General features: G+C 47.1%; 1 protein-coding gene across 1 annotated transcript; it reads left to right on the top strand.

The window, feature by feature from the left end:
* Nucleotides 1-434: 434 nt before the first annotated feature.
* On the top strand, nucleotides 435-9,894 carry LOC130480910 (acyl-coenzyme A thioesterase THEM4-like). Its single transcript, XM_056853533.1, has 6 exons — nucleotides 435-608; nucleotides 3,460-3,619; nucleotides 5,637-5,808; nucleotides 6,405-6,515; nucleotides 8,604-8,728; nucleotides 9,854-9,894. The coding sequence occupies exons 1-6, from the start codon at nucleotides 435-437 to the stop codon at nucleotides 9,892-9,894; spliced, it is 783 nt and encodes a 260-aa protein (XP_056709511.1).
* The last annotated feature ends 7,584 nt before the right edge of the window (nucleotides 9,895-17,478 follow it).

Here is a 17,478-nt window from a genome sequence, read left to right as displayed (position 1 = left end):
GCATCTGTCTGAAGCAGATGTAGGCCACGCCAATGAGCTGTGGTTGTTTGGTGAGGGGGCTTGACTGATGCGTTCGACAACCCCGAGATGTGTCCTACAGGTGGTAGCATGTCAAGGGAGGATGCTGCATCCTACCCACATGCCGTTCTCCAACAGCACAGGGAGTACAAGGAACAGTGGTGGGAAGTGTTTTGAGGCATCCAGCACGGAGACCTGGGTTCAAATTACTACTTGGGGATGAAGCGAGTTGGATAACATCTCGGGGCTTCGAGCTTCGTCTACCTCCCAGGGGTGCAAGAGGGATAAAATATCACTCTTGCTCTCTTGCGAGTCTGGCTTTGCGACGTGAGAAATCGGTGGAGAAACTTTCACCTCTGGGAGGAACCATCTGCCCTGGTGCAGTTCCTTGACAAGGTTGCAGTTGAAGTCAGAATATGGAGGACACAAGGTGTCCGAAGGAAGCCTCCACGACGCACGACAAGCCGAAGAGCTGCGGTCACCAAGCGAAGGGACTTGACCACTGGAGGACTCTGAGATGTGGTCCGTGGGTCGCAGCTCGCAAAGGGGTTGTGTTGCGGCCTGCCCACCTGCCATTCTCAAATATCACAGTGAGTACAGGGAAAGTCATAAACAGGACTGGGGGAAACGCTATTGTTTTAAAACCGAAACTTAACACCCATCTTCTTCGTATTGAGAAATACTTCCTTTTCTCTGCCTGGTCAGTCAATTACGTTTATGGTCTTTTGTGAACAAATTAATTAATTGATTAAAACATTTATACCAGGGGTGTCAAACGTAAGGCTCAGGGGCCAGATCCGGCCCCTTGAGAGCTCTTGTCCAGCCCGCAAGATAGTCAAGGCAGCCACCCCCCCAGTCCCAATTTGGGCTGGGGAGCCCATTGCAGGGTCACTAGCCAAGGCAGCCCCCCCCCCTCAATCTGGGCTGGGTAGTCCGCTGCGGTCTTGCCAGCTGAGGCAGCCACCTCCCCGCTCCCGATCTGGGCTGCCGAGGCATGGCCTGGCTTGACCAAGTGACATTTATGTCATATTCAGCCCTCGTAACAAGTGAGTTCAACACCCCTGATTTCTATCCTGCCTTTCCTCATGGTTCAAGGCGGTAATCCAATTGATCGATAATGCAATAGTAATGCAATTTCCTTTTCTCTGCCTGGCCCGTCAATTATGTAAGGTGGTATCATCAGCATATCTCAGATTGTTAATGTTCTTTCCACCCATTTTCACTCCGCCTTCATCTAAATCTAATCCAGTTTTCCTTATGATATGTTCTGCAAACAGATAGAAGAGATGGGGAGATAAAATACATCCTTGTCTAACACTTTTGCCAATTGGAAACCATTCTGTTTCTCCATATTCTGTCCTACCAATAGCCTCTTGTCCAGAGAATAGGTTGCGTATCAAAACAATCAGATGTTGCGGCCCACCCATTTCTTTTAAAACCAGCCACAGCTTTTAACGATAGACACTGTCAAAGGTTTTGCTGTAGTCTATGAAACACAAGCTGGTTTTCTTCTGAAATTCTCTTGTATCCTCTCAGTAACCACCATAAATTTGCAATATGATCTCTACTGCCTCTTCCTTTTCTGAATCCAGCTTGAACATCTGGCATTTCACGTTCTCATAACATTCTCTGTTGTAAGATTTTGAGCATCACTTTACTCATGTGAGAAATTAATGTGATGGTCCAATAGTTGCTGCAGTCTTTGACATCGCCTTTTTCAGAATTGGAATGAAAATTGACCATTTCCAGTCTGAGGTCCATTGTTTTGTTTTCCTTACAGCAAGCTATACACACCAGTATAGACCACAGTCCCTTATCATTTAGCCATGTAACTTTGTGAATCATTTTGTACAGTGCTACCCTATTGCCTGTGTAGAAAAGCCCTCTTCTCCTGACCTGGATGGCCCAAGCTAGCCAGATCTTGTCAGATCTCGGAAGCTAAGCCCTGGTTGGTACTTGGGTGGGAGACATCCAAGGAAGTCCAGGATCGCTATGCAGGGGCAGACAATGGCAACCTCCGTCTGAACATCTCTTGCCTTGAATACCAAACAGGGTAACCATAAGTCAGCCGAGGCTTGACAGCACTTTCCACCATCACCATGGCTCAAACCCAGCGGGGTTAGGTTCAACCAGATGGTTGTGTCATTTGCCCTCCAGCCACAGCTTTGGAACATATTCTATTGTGCTGGAGTAAGAACATAAGAAAGGCCCTGCTGGATCAGACCCAGGCCCATCAGGTCCAGCAGTCTGTTCACACAGTGGCCAACCAGGTGCCTCTAGGAAGCCCACAAGCAAGATGACTGCAGCAGCATTATTCTGCCTGTGTTCCACAGCACCTCATATAATAGTCATGCACCATGACTAGTATTCATTTTGACTAGTCTAGTAGCCATGGATAGCCCTCTCCTCCATGAACCTGTCCACTCCCAATTGCCAAAGCGGCCATTTTCTCCAGGGGAACTGATCTCTGTTGGCTGGAGATCAGTTGTAATAGCAGGAGATCTCCAGCTAGTACCTGGATAGAGGATACAGCCCTCTAGCCTCTGATGGAAGGACGTCAAAAAGCACGCCTCCGTAGTACAACAAGATACCAAAATTCATGGAACTACTTTCAGACTGGAAACGAAATGGCATTCTTCAGCCAATGCTACAATTGTGATATTGTGATCCATTTTTATGAATTTAATGCGGCTGAAGAAGCTATTTTTTTGAAATAGGTTTAAAGGACCTCGCATTTGTCCATTTTTCATATTTTGCTCTTTGGATCACACTCCCAACATCGCCCCTTTAAATTTTGGAAGCTGCGGCAGCAAAGAGGGAGCGATATATCGCGTCTTCAGACGGGACTATCCTATGGTATATCTATGGACATTGGATTGAACTGTCATCGTAAATATGTTTAGTAGAGTCCCAATGCCCTGACCTGGATGGCCCAGGCTAGCCTGATCTCGTCAGATCTCAGAAGCTAAGCAGGGTCACCCCTGGTTAGTATTTGGATGGGAGACCACCAAGGAATACCAGGGTTGCTGTGCAGAGGAAGGCACCGGCAAACCACCTCTGAACGTCTCTCTTGCCTTGAAAACCCCTAAAGGGGTTGCCATAAGTCAGCTCTGACTTGATGGCACTTTACACACACACACACACACACACACACACACAGAGAGTCCCAATCTCTATGTTCCAGTCTTATGTATATAAGAATGTACTGATCAGATTATATGTATGTTGTTATAGTTTCACAGTTGTGACAGGTTATAGATAGTTCAGTAGTAGTGTAGTGTATTTTATAGTGTGGCATTTTGGCTTCACAATACATTGGGTTAGCATTCAATAACTTGTGTGGTTTTTTTTTTATATGACTTGGGGTCATAGTACTGTCCTCTTCAGCAGTACCTGGAGGTTGGCAACCCTAATACGCACATCCTCTGCCTTTATCTTCAGGTCTGCTTGTGTCAGTCCAGGCGGCTGAAGGATTACGCCCTCCCCAACGCCAGCTGGAGCAAAGAGATGCTGGACCAGTTCAACAAGTTCATGGAGATGTGCAAAGACGGGACGTGGATCAGAATCCCTTCCTATAGGAATGTGAAGTATGATATTGCAGGCAAGATCTCTCTCCTTTCCCCCGCCCCATTGAAAGCATCGCCTTCAGATCTTGTGTCTTAATTCACAATAGCTAGAACAATAGAAAGCCACAATAGCCAGAACAAAACTGGAGGGGAGGCCCATTCTGTTTACTGTGTTAGATATTTTCACAACTATTTCTTAGTTGGACTAAGTTTCAGGGTGCCAGGTACCCCTGGCAGCTGGCGCGGGATGGGGTGAAGGGGGAATTTACCAGCAGCAAACTCAGGCCTAGGTAGGGTTGCCAGTAGGGTTGCCAACTGCCAGGTAGTAGCAGGAGATCTCCTGCTAATTCAACTGATCTCCAGCCGATAGAGATCAGATCACCTGAATAAAAAATGGCCGCTTTGGCCATTGGACTCTATGGCATTGAAGTCCCTCCCCTCCCCAAACCCCACCCTCTTCAGGCCCCACCCCCAAAATCTCCCGCCAGTTGAGAAGAGGGACCTGGCAACCCTAGTTGCCAGGTCCCTCTTTGCCACCGGCGGGAGGTTTTGGGGCGGAGCCTAAGAAGGGCAGGGTTTGGGGAGGGGAGGGACTTCAATGCCATAGAGTCCAATGGCCAAAGCGGCCATTTTCTCCAGGGCAACTGATGTCTGTCGGCTGGAGATCAGTTGTAATAGCGGGAGATCCTCAGCTAGTACCTGGAGGCTGGCAACCCTAGTCCTAGGCCTCCATCTTCAGTAGGGTTGTCAGCTCCAGGTTGGGAAATACCTGGAGATTTTTGGGGCGGAGCCTGAGGAAGGCAGGGCTTGGGGAGGGGAGAGACTTCACTGCCATTTATAGGGTTGTCAGCTTCCAGATGGTGGCTGGAGCTCTCCCACTATTACAACTGATCTCCAGGCAAAAGAGATCAGTTCACCTGGAGAAAATGGCTGCTTTGGCAATTGGACTCTATGGCATTGACATCCCTCCCCTTCCAAACCCCGCCTTCCTCAGGTTCAACCCCCAAAATCTCCAGGTATTTCCCAACCTGGAGCTGGCAACCCAAGCCATAGAGTCCAATGGCCAAAGCAGCCATTTTATCCAGGTGAAAAGATCTCTATCGGCTAGAGATCAGTTGTAATAGCAGGAGATCTCCAACTAGTACCTGGAGGTTGGCAACCCTGATTGTTGTTGACATGTTGCCATCACTTACAGCATGCACTAGAAGTAGGGTTGCCAGGTCCCTCTTCGCCACCGGCGGGAGGTTTTTTGGGTGGAGCCTGAGGAAGGTGGGGTTTGGGGAGGGGAGGGACTTCAATGCCATAGAGTCCAATTGCCAAAGCAGCCATTTTCTCCAGGGGAACTGATCTCTATCATCTGGTGATCAGTTGTAGTAGCAGAGATCTCCAGCTAGTACCTGGACGTTGGCAACCCTAACTAGAAGTGATGTCATCCCGTCACTGGCAATGTGGGGATGGCTTTGGTCTTTGGTCAAACTCTATGGTAGAAGCCATTGTTACGACAGAGTTTTTGCCCAAATGCCAGAGCGTCCTCACATCTCCGCGACATGATGACGTCGCTTCTGGTGAGCGCAGGAGATCTCCAGCTAGTACTTGGAGGTTACAATCCAAAATAGGCACCTCCGTGCCAATACCAATGGTTAGAAAATCTGCAACGGAGTCTCCAGTACAAAAGTAGCAAAAAATTCTTATTGGTGCTTACACATGTAACATCAACAATACAAGAGTGAAAGATACATATAAGAACAATCAAAGTTATATACAATATGTACAATCTAAGTAAGGTGCAGTCTCAATGCACCAATTGCCATGTTCTTTCACGTAAACGTTGTATTTTCTTCAAAAAGTCCAATAGCAGGTACTATCCCAAAAGCACACTTTTTGGGAAAAGGTGGGGGACGGCCGTTTCAAATCTCTTCTTCAGCCCCAAACCTAAATTAAATAAATAGTTGCGAGCATAAACTACTACGTTGGGGAGAGGATGTCAGACTTGGACTGAAGCTGTCCGGGGTCCCTGCTGCTGCCTGACTGCTGGTCCCCTCCGCTCCACAGAATGGCAGGGAGAAAAACTGGAGGACGAGGAGGAGGAGACCGAGGCCCGGCTGTTCAGCAGGAGCGTCGACGTCGAAGGTCTGGGATTTGAATACGTGATGTTCTGCAACCTCTCCGAGAAAAGGGTGGTGTGTCTTTTCCAGCCGGGGCCCTACCTGGAAGGGCCCCCAGGGTAAGGCTTGAAAAAATCAGGGAACTCCTCGATGGCGGACACAGCGGGTTTCACCTCCAATCCACCACGGAGGAGTGTCGGGCTCCCTCGTTCACACGGGAACGGTTGAATCGGGACCTCAGCAGGGGTCTACCGCACCCTCAAAGGCCGTTTTGCTTTGAGATGCCAATCCGCTGGCCGGGGCAGAGAATCCCCCACACTGAACTCCCATTTCCAAGTAGGGTTTCCAGGTCCCTCTTTGCCATCGGCGGGAGGTTTTTGGGGTGGAGCCTGAAGAGGGCAGGGTTTGGGGAGGGACTTCAATGCCGTAGAGTCCAATGGCCAAAGCGGCTACTTTCTCCAGGGGAACCGATCTCTATCGGCTGGAGATCAGTTGTAATAGCAGGAGATCTCCAGCTAATACCTGGAGGTTGGCAACCCTACTTCTGGGTGTAAACCGGTAGTGACGTGATTGCGTCATTGTGGCTGCGTGCGCACGCGACCCCCGCTCCTGAGCCAGGCAATGGATTGGCGGGCAAGCAACCTGGCAACCCTGCTTAAGAGTCTTCATTCTGCTCCATCTCTGTCTCACGGTCGATTTCTTTTCTCCTTTCCAGTTTTGTGCACGGTGGTTCCGTCGCAACCGTCCTCGACAATAACCTGATGGGATGTGCGTTCATGACCGTGGGCGGCGCTTTAATGGCTAATCTCAACATCAGCTTTAAGAGGTGATGTACTCTTTCTGACATTGTTTTACCAGGTTGATAATTGCACACACACTTTAAATGAGAGACCTATATAGCCCAGTATAACAACTTGAGACAGTCTTACCAGATGTTTGTCTAATTGGTAATATATTATACAATCTATATACTTGCCTGGTCTGATATATATTGTCTGTATATGTTTATATATCTGTAAATACGTGTGTATGTTTTACATGGGTTTCAATTGACTCCCGAGGAAGGCCAAATAGGCCAAAACGTGTCTGGCATGTGGTTATGAAGTGCCTATAAGCTTCATTTATGGGGAAACATATAGTCTTTCACATGTATGTATACTCATAGCTTTATGAGGTGCTATGCTCAAGTATAAGAGCATAACATCAGGCATATATATATTCTGCACACATATGTAAAGGCACTGCCCCATGTATAAGGGGTAAAGAATTAATCTTTGGTTCAGATTCACTCGTTTGTGATCACTGGGTTTAGCATAAGCTCGCAGCCATTATGGATCAGGTGCCAATGAGATCATCTTTGCTTGCCTGGTACAGCCTTTCACCAGTAGAGAAAAACAGTGTCTTACCTTCATCCTTAGTAATGTGGTCTCTAGATCACAAGACCTAATGCTTGCTTAAAGACAGCTTTTGACCAATATCTAAACGCTATGCCAATTAAAGTGAAATAGACAACCAATGTGCAGTGAATCTACGTAATAGTAACACCCCTGAGGGCCTCCATTGAGGCCATCTAGTCCAACCCCCTGCTCAATGCAGGATCAGCCTAGAGCATCCCTGGCAAGTTTTGTTCTGCCTCTGCTTAAAGACTGCCAGTGAGGGGGAGCTCAACACCTCCCTCGGTAGCTGATTCCACTATTGAACAACTCTTACTATAAACATTTTCTCCTTAATATCCAGCCGGGACCTTTCCACCCATAATTTTAACCCATTATTGCGAGTCCTATCCTCTGCTGTCAACAGGAACAGCTCCCTGTCCTCCTCTGACAGACTTTAAAGTACTTATAGAGAGCGATCATGTCCCCTCTCATATCCCCATTGAGAGCCAGCATGGTGTAGTGGTTAAGAGCGGGGGACTCTAAGCTGGAGAACCGGGTTAGTTTCCCCACTCCTACACAAGAAGCCAGCTGGGTGACCTGGGGCTAAGGAAGGAGATTGTAAGCCGTTTTGATTCTCCTTAAAAGGTAGAGAAAGTCGGCGTATAAAAACCAACTCATAAAAACATAAGAAAGGCCACGCTGGCTCAGACCCAGGCCCATCAAGTCCAGCCGTCTGTTCACACCGTGGCCAACCAGGTGCCTCCAGGAAGCCCCCAAACAAGACGACTGCAGCAGCACCATCCTGCCTGTGTCCCAAAGCACCTAATATAATAGGCATGCTCCTCTGATCCTGGAGAGAATAGGTATGCATCCTGAGTCTTCTTCCTCTTCCTCCCTAGACTGAACATTCCCCTCAGCCTTTCCTCGTAGGGCTTGGTCGCCAGGCCCCTGATCACCACCCCTTCTATACCACCTTGGGGGGTGCTTAGATTTATCTGCCGCCTGCAGATTGCTATTTTGGGGTTTTTTTAGCGCCATCGAGGGGCATTATTGGGCTATTTTAAATTATATTTTTAAACGTGTTATTGTTTTTATTATGTTTTAGATTGTGTAAGCCACTCTGAGCCCGACCTTTGGGTTGGGGGGAGCAGGGTAGAAATGTAATAAAATAAAATAAATAAATAAATAAAATAAATAAATAAATAAATAAATACATCATCCTCATCGCTCTCCTCTGCACCCGTTCCTTTTGGATCAAAGGACAGAGGCCATCCTGACACATATAAGCACGTCCAGAACTGGGCCGATCCATCCCCGCCGTCGGCCAGGGTCAACCCAATACCCCGGTTGGCTTCTAGCTTGACCAGCTGCCCCTAGATAAACCACTTCTTGGAGGAGTCCAGGTCCAGTTCTGGACATTCGACTACTGTTCCGATGGTCCCGCAAGTTCTTTAGCGCCTTGTGGGGACGGGAGGCGGATTTCAGCTTCGAGGCAGGAGGCCAGAGAGTGCTGACTGGCAAATGCCTTTCCTCTGCAGCCCCATCCCCCTGGGCTCGGTGGTCCTGGTGGAGAGCAGGGTGGAAAAAGTGGAGGGCCGGAAGATGTTCACATCGGGCTTGGTGCGGAGTACTGACGGGGAGACTATTTACGCAAAGGCCACAGGTAAGTTCTTTGTCCAGGGATCCCCGACAGGGTGGCCGCGGTCGCCATGCTGCCTGCTAACACCTTTCCTGGAGCCTGCCAAGTGTTTTTGGAAAGTGAGTGGGACTTTTGCCCAGCAAGGCTTCTGGTTGGCCATTAGATTTGATTGGCTGTTCAGAGAGCCAGCGTGGTGTAGCGGCTAAGAGCGGTGGTTTGGAGCGGTGGACTCTGATCTGGAGAACCGGGTTCGATTCCCCGCTCCTCCACATGAGCGGCGGAGGCTATAATCTGGTGAACCGGGTTGGTTTCCCCACTCACAGAATCACAGAGTTTAGAGTTGAGGCTATACAGGTGGCCACCTGAGAAAGGGCAATCTTGGTTGTGGTGCCACAACTTTGCAGGTCCCTCCCCAGGAAGATACCTCTTGTCTTCCTCTATTGTCATCTTCCACAGGTGAAGACTTTTTTGTGTTTGAGAGCCAGAGTGGTGTAGTGGTTACGAGCGGTGGTTTGGAGCTGTGGAGTCTGATCTGGAGAACTGGGTTCGATTCCCCACTCCGTGACATAAGTGGCGGAGGCTAATCTGGTGAACTGGATTTGTTTCCCCACTCCGCCACACGAAGCCAGCTGGGTGACCTTGGGCCAGTCACACTCTCTCAGCCCCACCTACCTCACAGAGTGTCTGTTGTGGGGAGGGGGAGGGAAGGAGATTGTAAACCGGCTTGATTCTCCCGTAAGTGGTAGAGGAAGTCGGCATATAAAAAACCAACTCTTCCTCTTCTTCTTTTAAAAAATATTGCTTTGGTAGTAGCTGCCACCACGGGACAAGTATCGTCACTGTGTGACTGCAGCTGGCAACCCTAGCCATGGATAGGGTTGCCAGGTCCCCCTTCGCCAGGAGGTTTTTGGGGCGGAGCCTGAGGAGGGTGGGGTTTGGGGAGGGGAGGGACTTCAATGCCATAGAATCTAATTGCCAAAGCTGCGATTTTCTCCAGGGGAACTGCTCTCTGTCGGCTGGAGATCAGTTGTAGTAGCAGGTAATCTCCAGCTAGTACCTGGAGGTTGGCAACCTGGGTTATGGACATCTGTCTTTCCTGATTCGATTGCATTTTCTTCTTATTGCTCTTGTTTCCCTCTCCGGTTTTAGCTCTGGTCATCCTGATGGAATCAAAGAAATCCCATCTATAAGCATTTGCCGAGTCACCTTCGGGATCCTGCGACTTGTTGTCTGGATCAAAGCCAGTCAGATTCCCAGCACGGAGCACTCGCTTTCCTGCCGTTCCGGGACCGCCTACCACAATCCTGATTCAAACTTGCCTGCCTCAGCTGTTCTCCGGCGGCTTCAAAAACAGGCGCACTCTTCTAGGAAGATATTCAGTTTTGCAACCTCCTAGAGGGCTGTATGGAAGCAACATGTGTCTGGCTTTAAGACTGAACGTTGCTCTGTGGGCAGTGATTAAGGTCATTTATGCGCGGTCGCTTTAACCTCCTTTATTCCCTGTTTCAGCCAGGATCAAATTTTTCAGTATGCACGATACCCCATTCCTTGGAAGCTCAACGCTTTCTTCATTGTCCAGCTCTCACACCCATACATAGTAATAGGGGATACGATGGCATGAATTAACCTGATCTTGGTTGCCAGCGACACATCCATATTATTACATACAATGCACAAATCCAAAATCCCACATAAACGCACAATGTTCTGTCCACTCTAAGATTTCTCCCAAGCCCGATCACTAATATATCACAATATACAAGTGTCCAATCCACAACGGGAAAAGGATGCCGGTATATCCTTTTTTTCTTGGGTTCTCCATCAGCCGCACTTGGAAGAATTGGACCCACTCTTGAAAAGGCTGGACTTGAACAAGAAACCCAAGTAAAAAGGAAATACCGTCATCCTTTTCTCGCGGTGGATTGGACACTTGTGTGTTGTGACATATTAGTGATTGGACTTTGGAGAAATCGTAGAGAGGACAGAACATTGTGCATTTATGTGGGATTTTGTATTTGTGCATTGTATGTAATAATTGTAAAATAGTAGCAATAGAATTCATTTTGATAGTTTGCTGTTTGGCCATTGGTGCTGGGTTTTTTTGTTTGTTTTGCATAACCTATTGGGTCAGCACGAGTTTGTTCTTGGATATAACCTCCAGGTGGTAGCTGGAGATCTTCTGGGATTACAACTGACCTCCAGCCGATAGATCAGTTCACCTGGAGAAAATGGCCGCTTTGGCCATTGGACTCTATGGCATTGAAGTCCCTCCCCTTCCCAAACCCCACCCTCCTCAGGGTCAGCTCCAGAAACCTCCCGCTGGTGGGGAAGAGGGATCTGGCAACCCTAAGTTACACACAGAAATACTTGTATTTTAAAAGTAATTTTCTCCGTAGGCCTATGCAAATTTGTCCTTCAAGCACTGAAGTAAACTTTTTATCCAGGCCGGAGGAAACCGGATCAGGAGAAAAGGTTACCAAACAAACAAAAATACTGTTTGGTCCAAACCACATTTTGTGTTGGAGGGTGAAGGTTCATTCCCCAAATGGCAGGTTCATTCCCCAAATGGCACCCTCCTCTATATGACAGCCCTTCAAGTCCTTGAACATGTCTACTATGTCCCCTCTCAGTCTTCTCCTCTTCAGGCTGAACATACCCAGCTCCTTCAACCTTTCCTCATAGGACTTGGTTTCCAGACCTCTCACCATTTTTGACCAATGCGCACGCTTATGTTCTTATGTAAATCTCCAGGAATTTCCTAATAGTTTGCAACCCTGGCCAAAATTGAAGAGCTGGGATCATTCCCGCCCCCCAGCCTCCTCTGACGATGGCCAGCAAGCAGGAGTGAACAAGAGCTGTCGGGAACAGCGGCGGCCAAGCTCAGAGTGTGCATTGGTCAAAAATACTAAACTCCGTGGCATCCTGGCGCCTGGGATTTCTTGAACCTCTCTTGCTAAGGGATGTCAGCTAACACCAGAATCTTGGTGCTGCATTCTAGGATTCTGTTGAGGGCGGATGGGCAAGAAACAGACAATGAAGAATGGGCATGTGACCCATTAATGTCACAGGGGGCTTTGTAGGGAACAGAGAACGCTTTCACGCATGCCGAACAATGCACTCTCAGTCTACTTTCAATGCATTTTAACGATCGTTTGCAAGTTGTCTTTGCCATTTCACAAAGGAAACTCCAGCTGCCAAGTGCATTGAACGTGGATTGAAAGTGGATTATTCGGCCTGCTACTACAACTGATCTCCAGCCGACAGAGAGCAGTTCCCCTGGAGAAAATGGCCACCTTGGCAATTAGACTCAATGGCATTTAAGTCCTTCCCCTCCCAAACCCCACCCTCCTCAGGCTCCACCCCAAAAATCTCCTGCCGATAGCAAAGAGGGACCTGGCAACCCTACCACTGGGGTACCTCGACACCCATATCCAACAGCAGTCCTCCATTTTCTGCGGATTTAACAGTACTTGTTTGCACATCTTTTATTTTGTTGCCTGCTTCGAACACACTAATGCAGCAGTTCCCAACCTTATGTAGCATGGTGACCTACAAGTTCAACTTTACTCTGTACGGTTGTAGCGTGAGAATTATCCCGTCTACTTCGAGACATCCGCACTGAACAATCCTTCAAGAGCTTGCCTTCTGAAACGCTGCTCAGCCACTAAGTTCTCTGTGTAGTCATGGCAGAGAGAGAGAGTTACTCCCTTTATAATGCTGGATAATACAAAATAATCTTTTTGGACGTGTGTCCAGTTTTTCTCTTCTGAGCAACCAGCAACTTAAACAAGAATGCCTGTAGAATCTTTTATTAAACAAAAAAGAGATTCTTTGCATTAAGCGAGTCAGCAAAAAATAGACATAAAAAATAAAGACATAAAATAAGCACCCTGCAGACTACCTTGGATTCCTGGAAGTATCTAAATATCGAAGATCTTACTCTCTGCCAAGGATTTCCAGATTAAAAGTGTTTATATATTCATTCATTCAGTGTTGCAAATACATACATACAAGAAACTAAGAATAAAAAGGAGGTAGGATTAGAGACATTTCTCAAGGGAGAGGATGTTGTTGATTGGGTAATATGTTACCGATCTAGAAGTGGAGATGTCAAAAATCCGTGGCATATAGGTACAAAATAAAATAGAGCAGGGGATGGGAGAGGGATGTATCGGAGCCTTGAGCCAGCCAAGTCACTGGAAAGGATGGGTTTTGGAGCTCCACAAAACTCAACACACACGGTAAAAGGAGGGAGAGGTAGGGCAGAACCTCACTGCTTTGTCGGGGAGGGCAAAATATACCCTTCTCTGGGATGGGGGCGGTTGAGATTCCCCATATGGCTCCTATCTAAAACAATAGGGATCAAAGACTTCGGCTGCAGGGATCGGGCAGAGTGACAATTTGTAAACTAAGCTGGCACCAATGATTTGCATATCTCCGGGATGGCTTGACTCGATCTTCTTATGTTCGACAATACCTCAGGAAGATGTGAATATCTACACTCCAGGGATGCGGCAGAGGAGTTCTTCCTAGTTGTTAATGCCGATTGCGGTGGATGTTTTTCTCACAGGATACGGGGGGGGGGGGGACTGCAGGAGAGGGCGACATGATGCTCTCGCTTCGGCGTTATGGCTTCCCTTTGGATCAGGAGACAATCAGGATCATGGCTTCCCTTTGGCTGGTTCTGCAGGGGTGACCCGGTCTCTTGTCCTGGGCAGCCTGGTAATGCAGTGGAGCACTAGCCCAGAGCAGCAGGCTATTAACGCTTAGACAGTACAGTGAGTCTCTGAGGTAGTTGCCAAGACCAGGGCGGGGAGGTCGGGCAGCACATGTGGCAACCCAATCATATGACTATTTCTAAATATCTGATTGGTTACTCTTAACAAGAGAGTGAAACAGGTGCAAACAGCCAATCAGCAAGCACTTTTGAGATCATCTGAGATACCAAAATAGGAAGGCCAATCACAGCTCTTACAAAACAATTTCTCAGGCCTTGTTCTGTGAAGAGTCAGCTTGGCGTAGTGGTTAAAAGTGGCGGTTTGATTCCCTACTCCACATGAAGCCTTCTGGGTAACCTTGGGCTAGTCACAGTTCTCCTAGAGCTCTCTCAGCCTCACCTGCCTAACAAGGTGTCTGTTGTAGGGAGGGGAAGGGAAGGCAATTATAACCCAGTTTGATTCTCCTTAAAAAAAGGTAAAGGAAATTGGCATATAAAAACCAACCCTTCTTCTAATTGTTGCAACTAACTGTCCAAGACTAAGGATGACCAAGAAGAGAAATGATATAATTGCTACTGCAACAAACTGATCTCTATTGCCTGTAGATCAGTTGTCGTACCAGGAAATGTCGAGACACCGCCTGGAGGCTGGCAACCCTATCTACCACCATCGCCCCTCCCCAACATTTAAGAAATCTGTTATTCTTCTTTGCGATGCAAGAACTAAGTAGAAGCAGCCAAATTAGATGCTCAATGGGAAGAAACACCTTTGCCTTCAGAGAGAACATATTCATGGACTGCGGTCTGTTTTGAAATCCGCTCTACTCCAAGGCCAAAAAATTTAAAAAGCCAAGGCTCTCCAGATATTGCGGACATATAAACTGCACTCTGTGATCATCCTGAGGTTGAACATGATAGCATTGCTACTGGAACAAACTGATCTCTATCGCTTGTGGATCAGTTGTAATACCAGGAGATATGGCGGCAGGCAATGGCGGCTGCTGTTAGCTCCTGTTTCCCTGTTTGTTTTTTATCCCAAAATTATGTTTTCATCTGGCTGTGGAACGATTTGCTGGCAGTATATTAGAATAACCCAGGAGCTACTACGACAGGTAAGGGGCTGTGGCTCAGTAGTAGAGCATCTGCTTGGCATGCAGAAGGTCCCCGGTTCAATCCCCAGAATCTCCAGTTAAAGGGACGAGGGCAAGAAGGTGTGATGTGAAAGACCCCTGCCTGAGACCCTGGATAGCCGCTGCCAGTCTGAGTAGACAGTACCGACTTTGATGGACCAAGGGTCTGATTCAGTATAAGGCAGCTTCATGTGTTCATGACTAAATTCTTGCAAAACCCTACCTGGCGTGTGGAATTGTTCGGCCTCTCCCTCGTGCCCACAGCCTTGAGCTGCGCTCGGTTTCCATCTTGGGAGGGCAGGCTGTGAGCCGAGGAATTATCAAAGGTAATGTGCTAATCATTGTCCTGTAAGTATCAAGATAATGTGCTAATGAGGGTGTGGTATGTTAATATGGAACCATTGTATCCTGAAGTGATCTGTTAATGTGTGAAATCCAAAACTAATCTGCATGGCTATTGTTGACTGTAGTCTTTGTTAGTCTGCAGGAGTATATCGTATACCTTGCAGCTGTGGACAAGTTTACAAGTTTACATCGGGACCACAAAACGCAGCATACAAACAAGGATAAAAGAACATGAAAGATACTGCAGACTTGGCCAACCTGAGAAATCAGCAGTGGCTGAACATGGGCTGACACAAACAGGACACAGGGTCTTATTCCAAGACACTGAAAGACTGGACAATTCTACCAACTATTTTGTCAGATTGCACAGAGAAGCCATTGAAATTCATAAACATCAGCACAACTTTAACAGAAGAGAGTTTAAGAATGAATAAGGCTTGGCTTCCTGTCCTGAAAACCTCCAGACTAACAAAGACAATGATTAGAACATTACCTTTGATACTTTTTGCAGGACAATGATTCAGCTCAACCCAACCCCTTTCTGACTATATATTACTCTTCCTACACACTTGACACTGAGAGACACTGTCCTTCAGTGTTACTCCTCTGAAGATGCCTGCCAGAGCTGCTGGCGAAACATCAGGAAAGAAAATACCAAGACCACGGTTACACAGCCCGGATAACCCACAAGAACCAATGAACTCTGACCGTGAAAGCCTTCGACAATACCAACTTTGATGGACCAAGGGTCTGATTCAGTATAAGCAGTTTTATGTGTTCATGTGACATATGGATTCCTCGTTGTCTTCTGCAGCCCTCCCCCGACATAAGCAATACATGAGTCTGTCCCTGCAAGAACCATCAGTACAAGTTCAAACCCTTCCCAAAATAAATATTTATTCAGCTTTTCAAGGATCGTAAAAAAAGTTCTTCAGCGTACAGCAGGAAGGTGAGGCCGACCAAGATCTCTCTCTTGTTCTCATGAACATATTGTTCATCCTCCCTGCAAACCAAGTCACTACTGAGATTCTTGCTATATAGGAGGCACGAAATCTGCATGCCATCTGTTGAAGTTAAATAAGGAATTTGTGGTTTTAAACGGTATGTTTTAAATTTATATATTATATATTTTTGAATTGTGATATGTGTTGTTGGAAGCCGCCCTGAGCGTGGCATAGCTAGGAAAGGGCAGAGTACAAATTGAATACAATAAAAAAAAATTATTTAAAACATTTTTATGCCGCCCTTCCACCCAATCAGGGAGGCGAATATGAGAACATTAAGACACACCCTAGTCCGATGCAGAGTTAATCCCATCCAGCCTGCAGATCCGATAATACCACATTGGTAAGTTCTCGCCCATGGAAGAAGAAAGCTTTTCTCACCCTCTGGTCTTTACTTATCCTTCACTTCCCAAGGTTGCCAAGGAAAATTTTTAAATCATGCAATTTCCTCCACTGAAAATTACTTCTAGCCCCCAATGGTTTTACTCCCCTGGTTTAAGACAGGAGAAGAGGGCATTTCTGGAAGCATGTAAACACAGAAAATTTAAAGCATCCATCTCACCTAGTGGTGTGATTTCCTATGAGACAACATCTTGTAAACTAACCTTTATGAAGACATCAGAGGTTAAGGACACTTGTGGGAAATCATGCACCAAATACTCACTAGGTAGTTTTAATACTCTTCTCGGACACTAAGGATTGAAAGCTGCTTTTCACAACAGGGTTTGTTGTCTGAGCCGGGACAGGGGAGAGAAACGGGGAATAAAAGAGGAAGCTCGGCTAACCCTCCCAAAAAGGAGAATCTCCTGGCCTCCTCGCTCAAAAATTATCTCCACAGGAGGGATTTGTCCCTGACTTGGCTGCTGATCAGGCAGGACAATAAACGGCTTGTTTGCAAGTGCAGGCGGCTTCACACGCAGCCCCTGCAGATTGTGCACATGATGTCTCAGCACACACAAGCGCCCCCACGTGCATTTGCAGTTCCATCCGGTGACCTGAACTTATTTTCAGAAATCAATCCTCGCTGATCGGACTCAAAGGGTTGCTGGCGGAGACCAGCTGCCTTTTGCGTGGGAGCTGTAATGATTTGACATAGATCTCCCCTTTGAAGTCGACTCAGAGACTCCAACTGGGGCAGAACCCCACAGTTTAGATTATCAGGAGCTAGGTGGAGCATACATATCACTCCCCTTCTGCAATCACTCCACTGGCTGCCCATCAGTTACTAGGTTCAATTCAAGGTGCTGGCTATCACAAACTGCTATGTAATTTATGCATCATTTAATGCTTATGTTTTGTTTCACCTCCACTCTTAGATTTCCACACTCCAAACCTTAATCCTTTGTTTTCTGGACATCCCATACACTTCAGTCTCAGGGCTTTGCCACATTATTATTTTCCTTGTTTCTAAGTTCCTACTTCTTCATGGTTGTTTTTTTTCCAGGTCCGCACGTGTTTTGCTTACTCAAGTTTTCGATTAGATATCCAACAAGTTTATATCCAGCGTAAAAACCTGCAGTTTAAAGCTGCCGGGAGATATCCTGGACTCAATCTGATGTTATATCAAATTGACCACTA

Source organism: Euleptes europaea, chromosome 7 (genome assembly GCF_029931775.1).
Source record: "Euleptes europaea isolate rEulEur1 chromosome 7, rEulEur1.hap1, whole genome shotgun sequence".
Classification (NCBI taxonomy): Eukaryota; Metazoa; Chordata; class Lepidosauria; order Squamata; family Sphaerodactylidae; genus Euleptes; species Euleptes europaea.
This window is presented reverse-complemented; position numbering and strand designations above follow the sequence as displayed.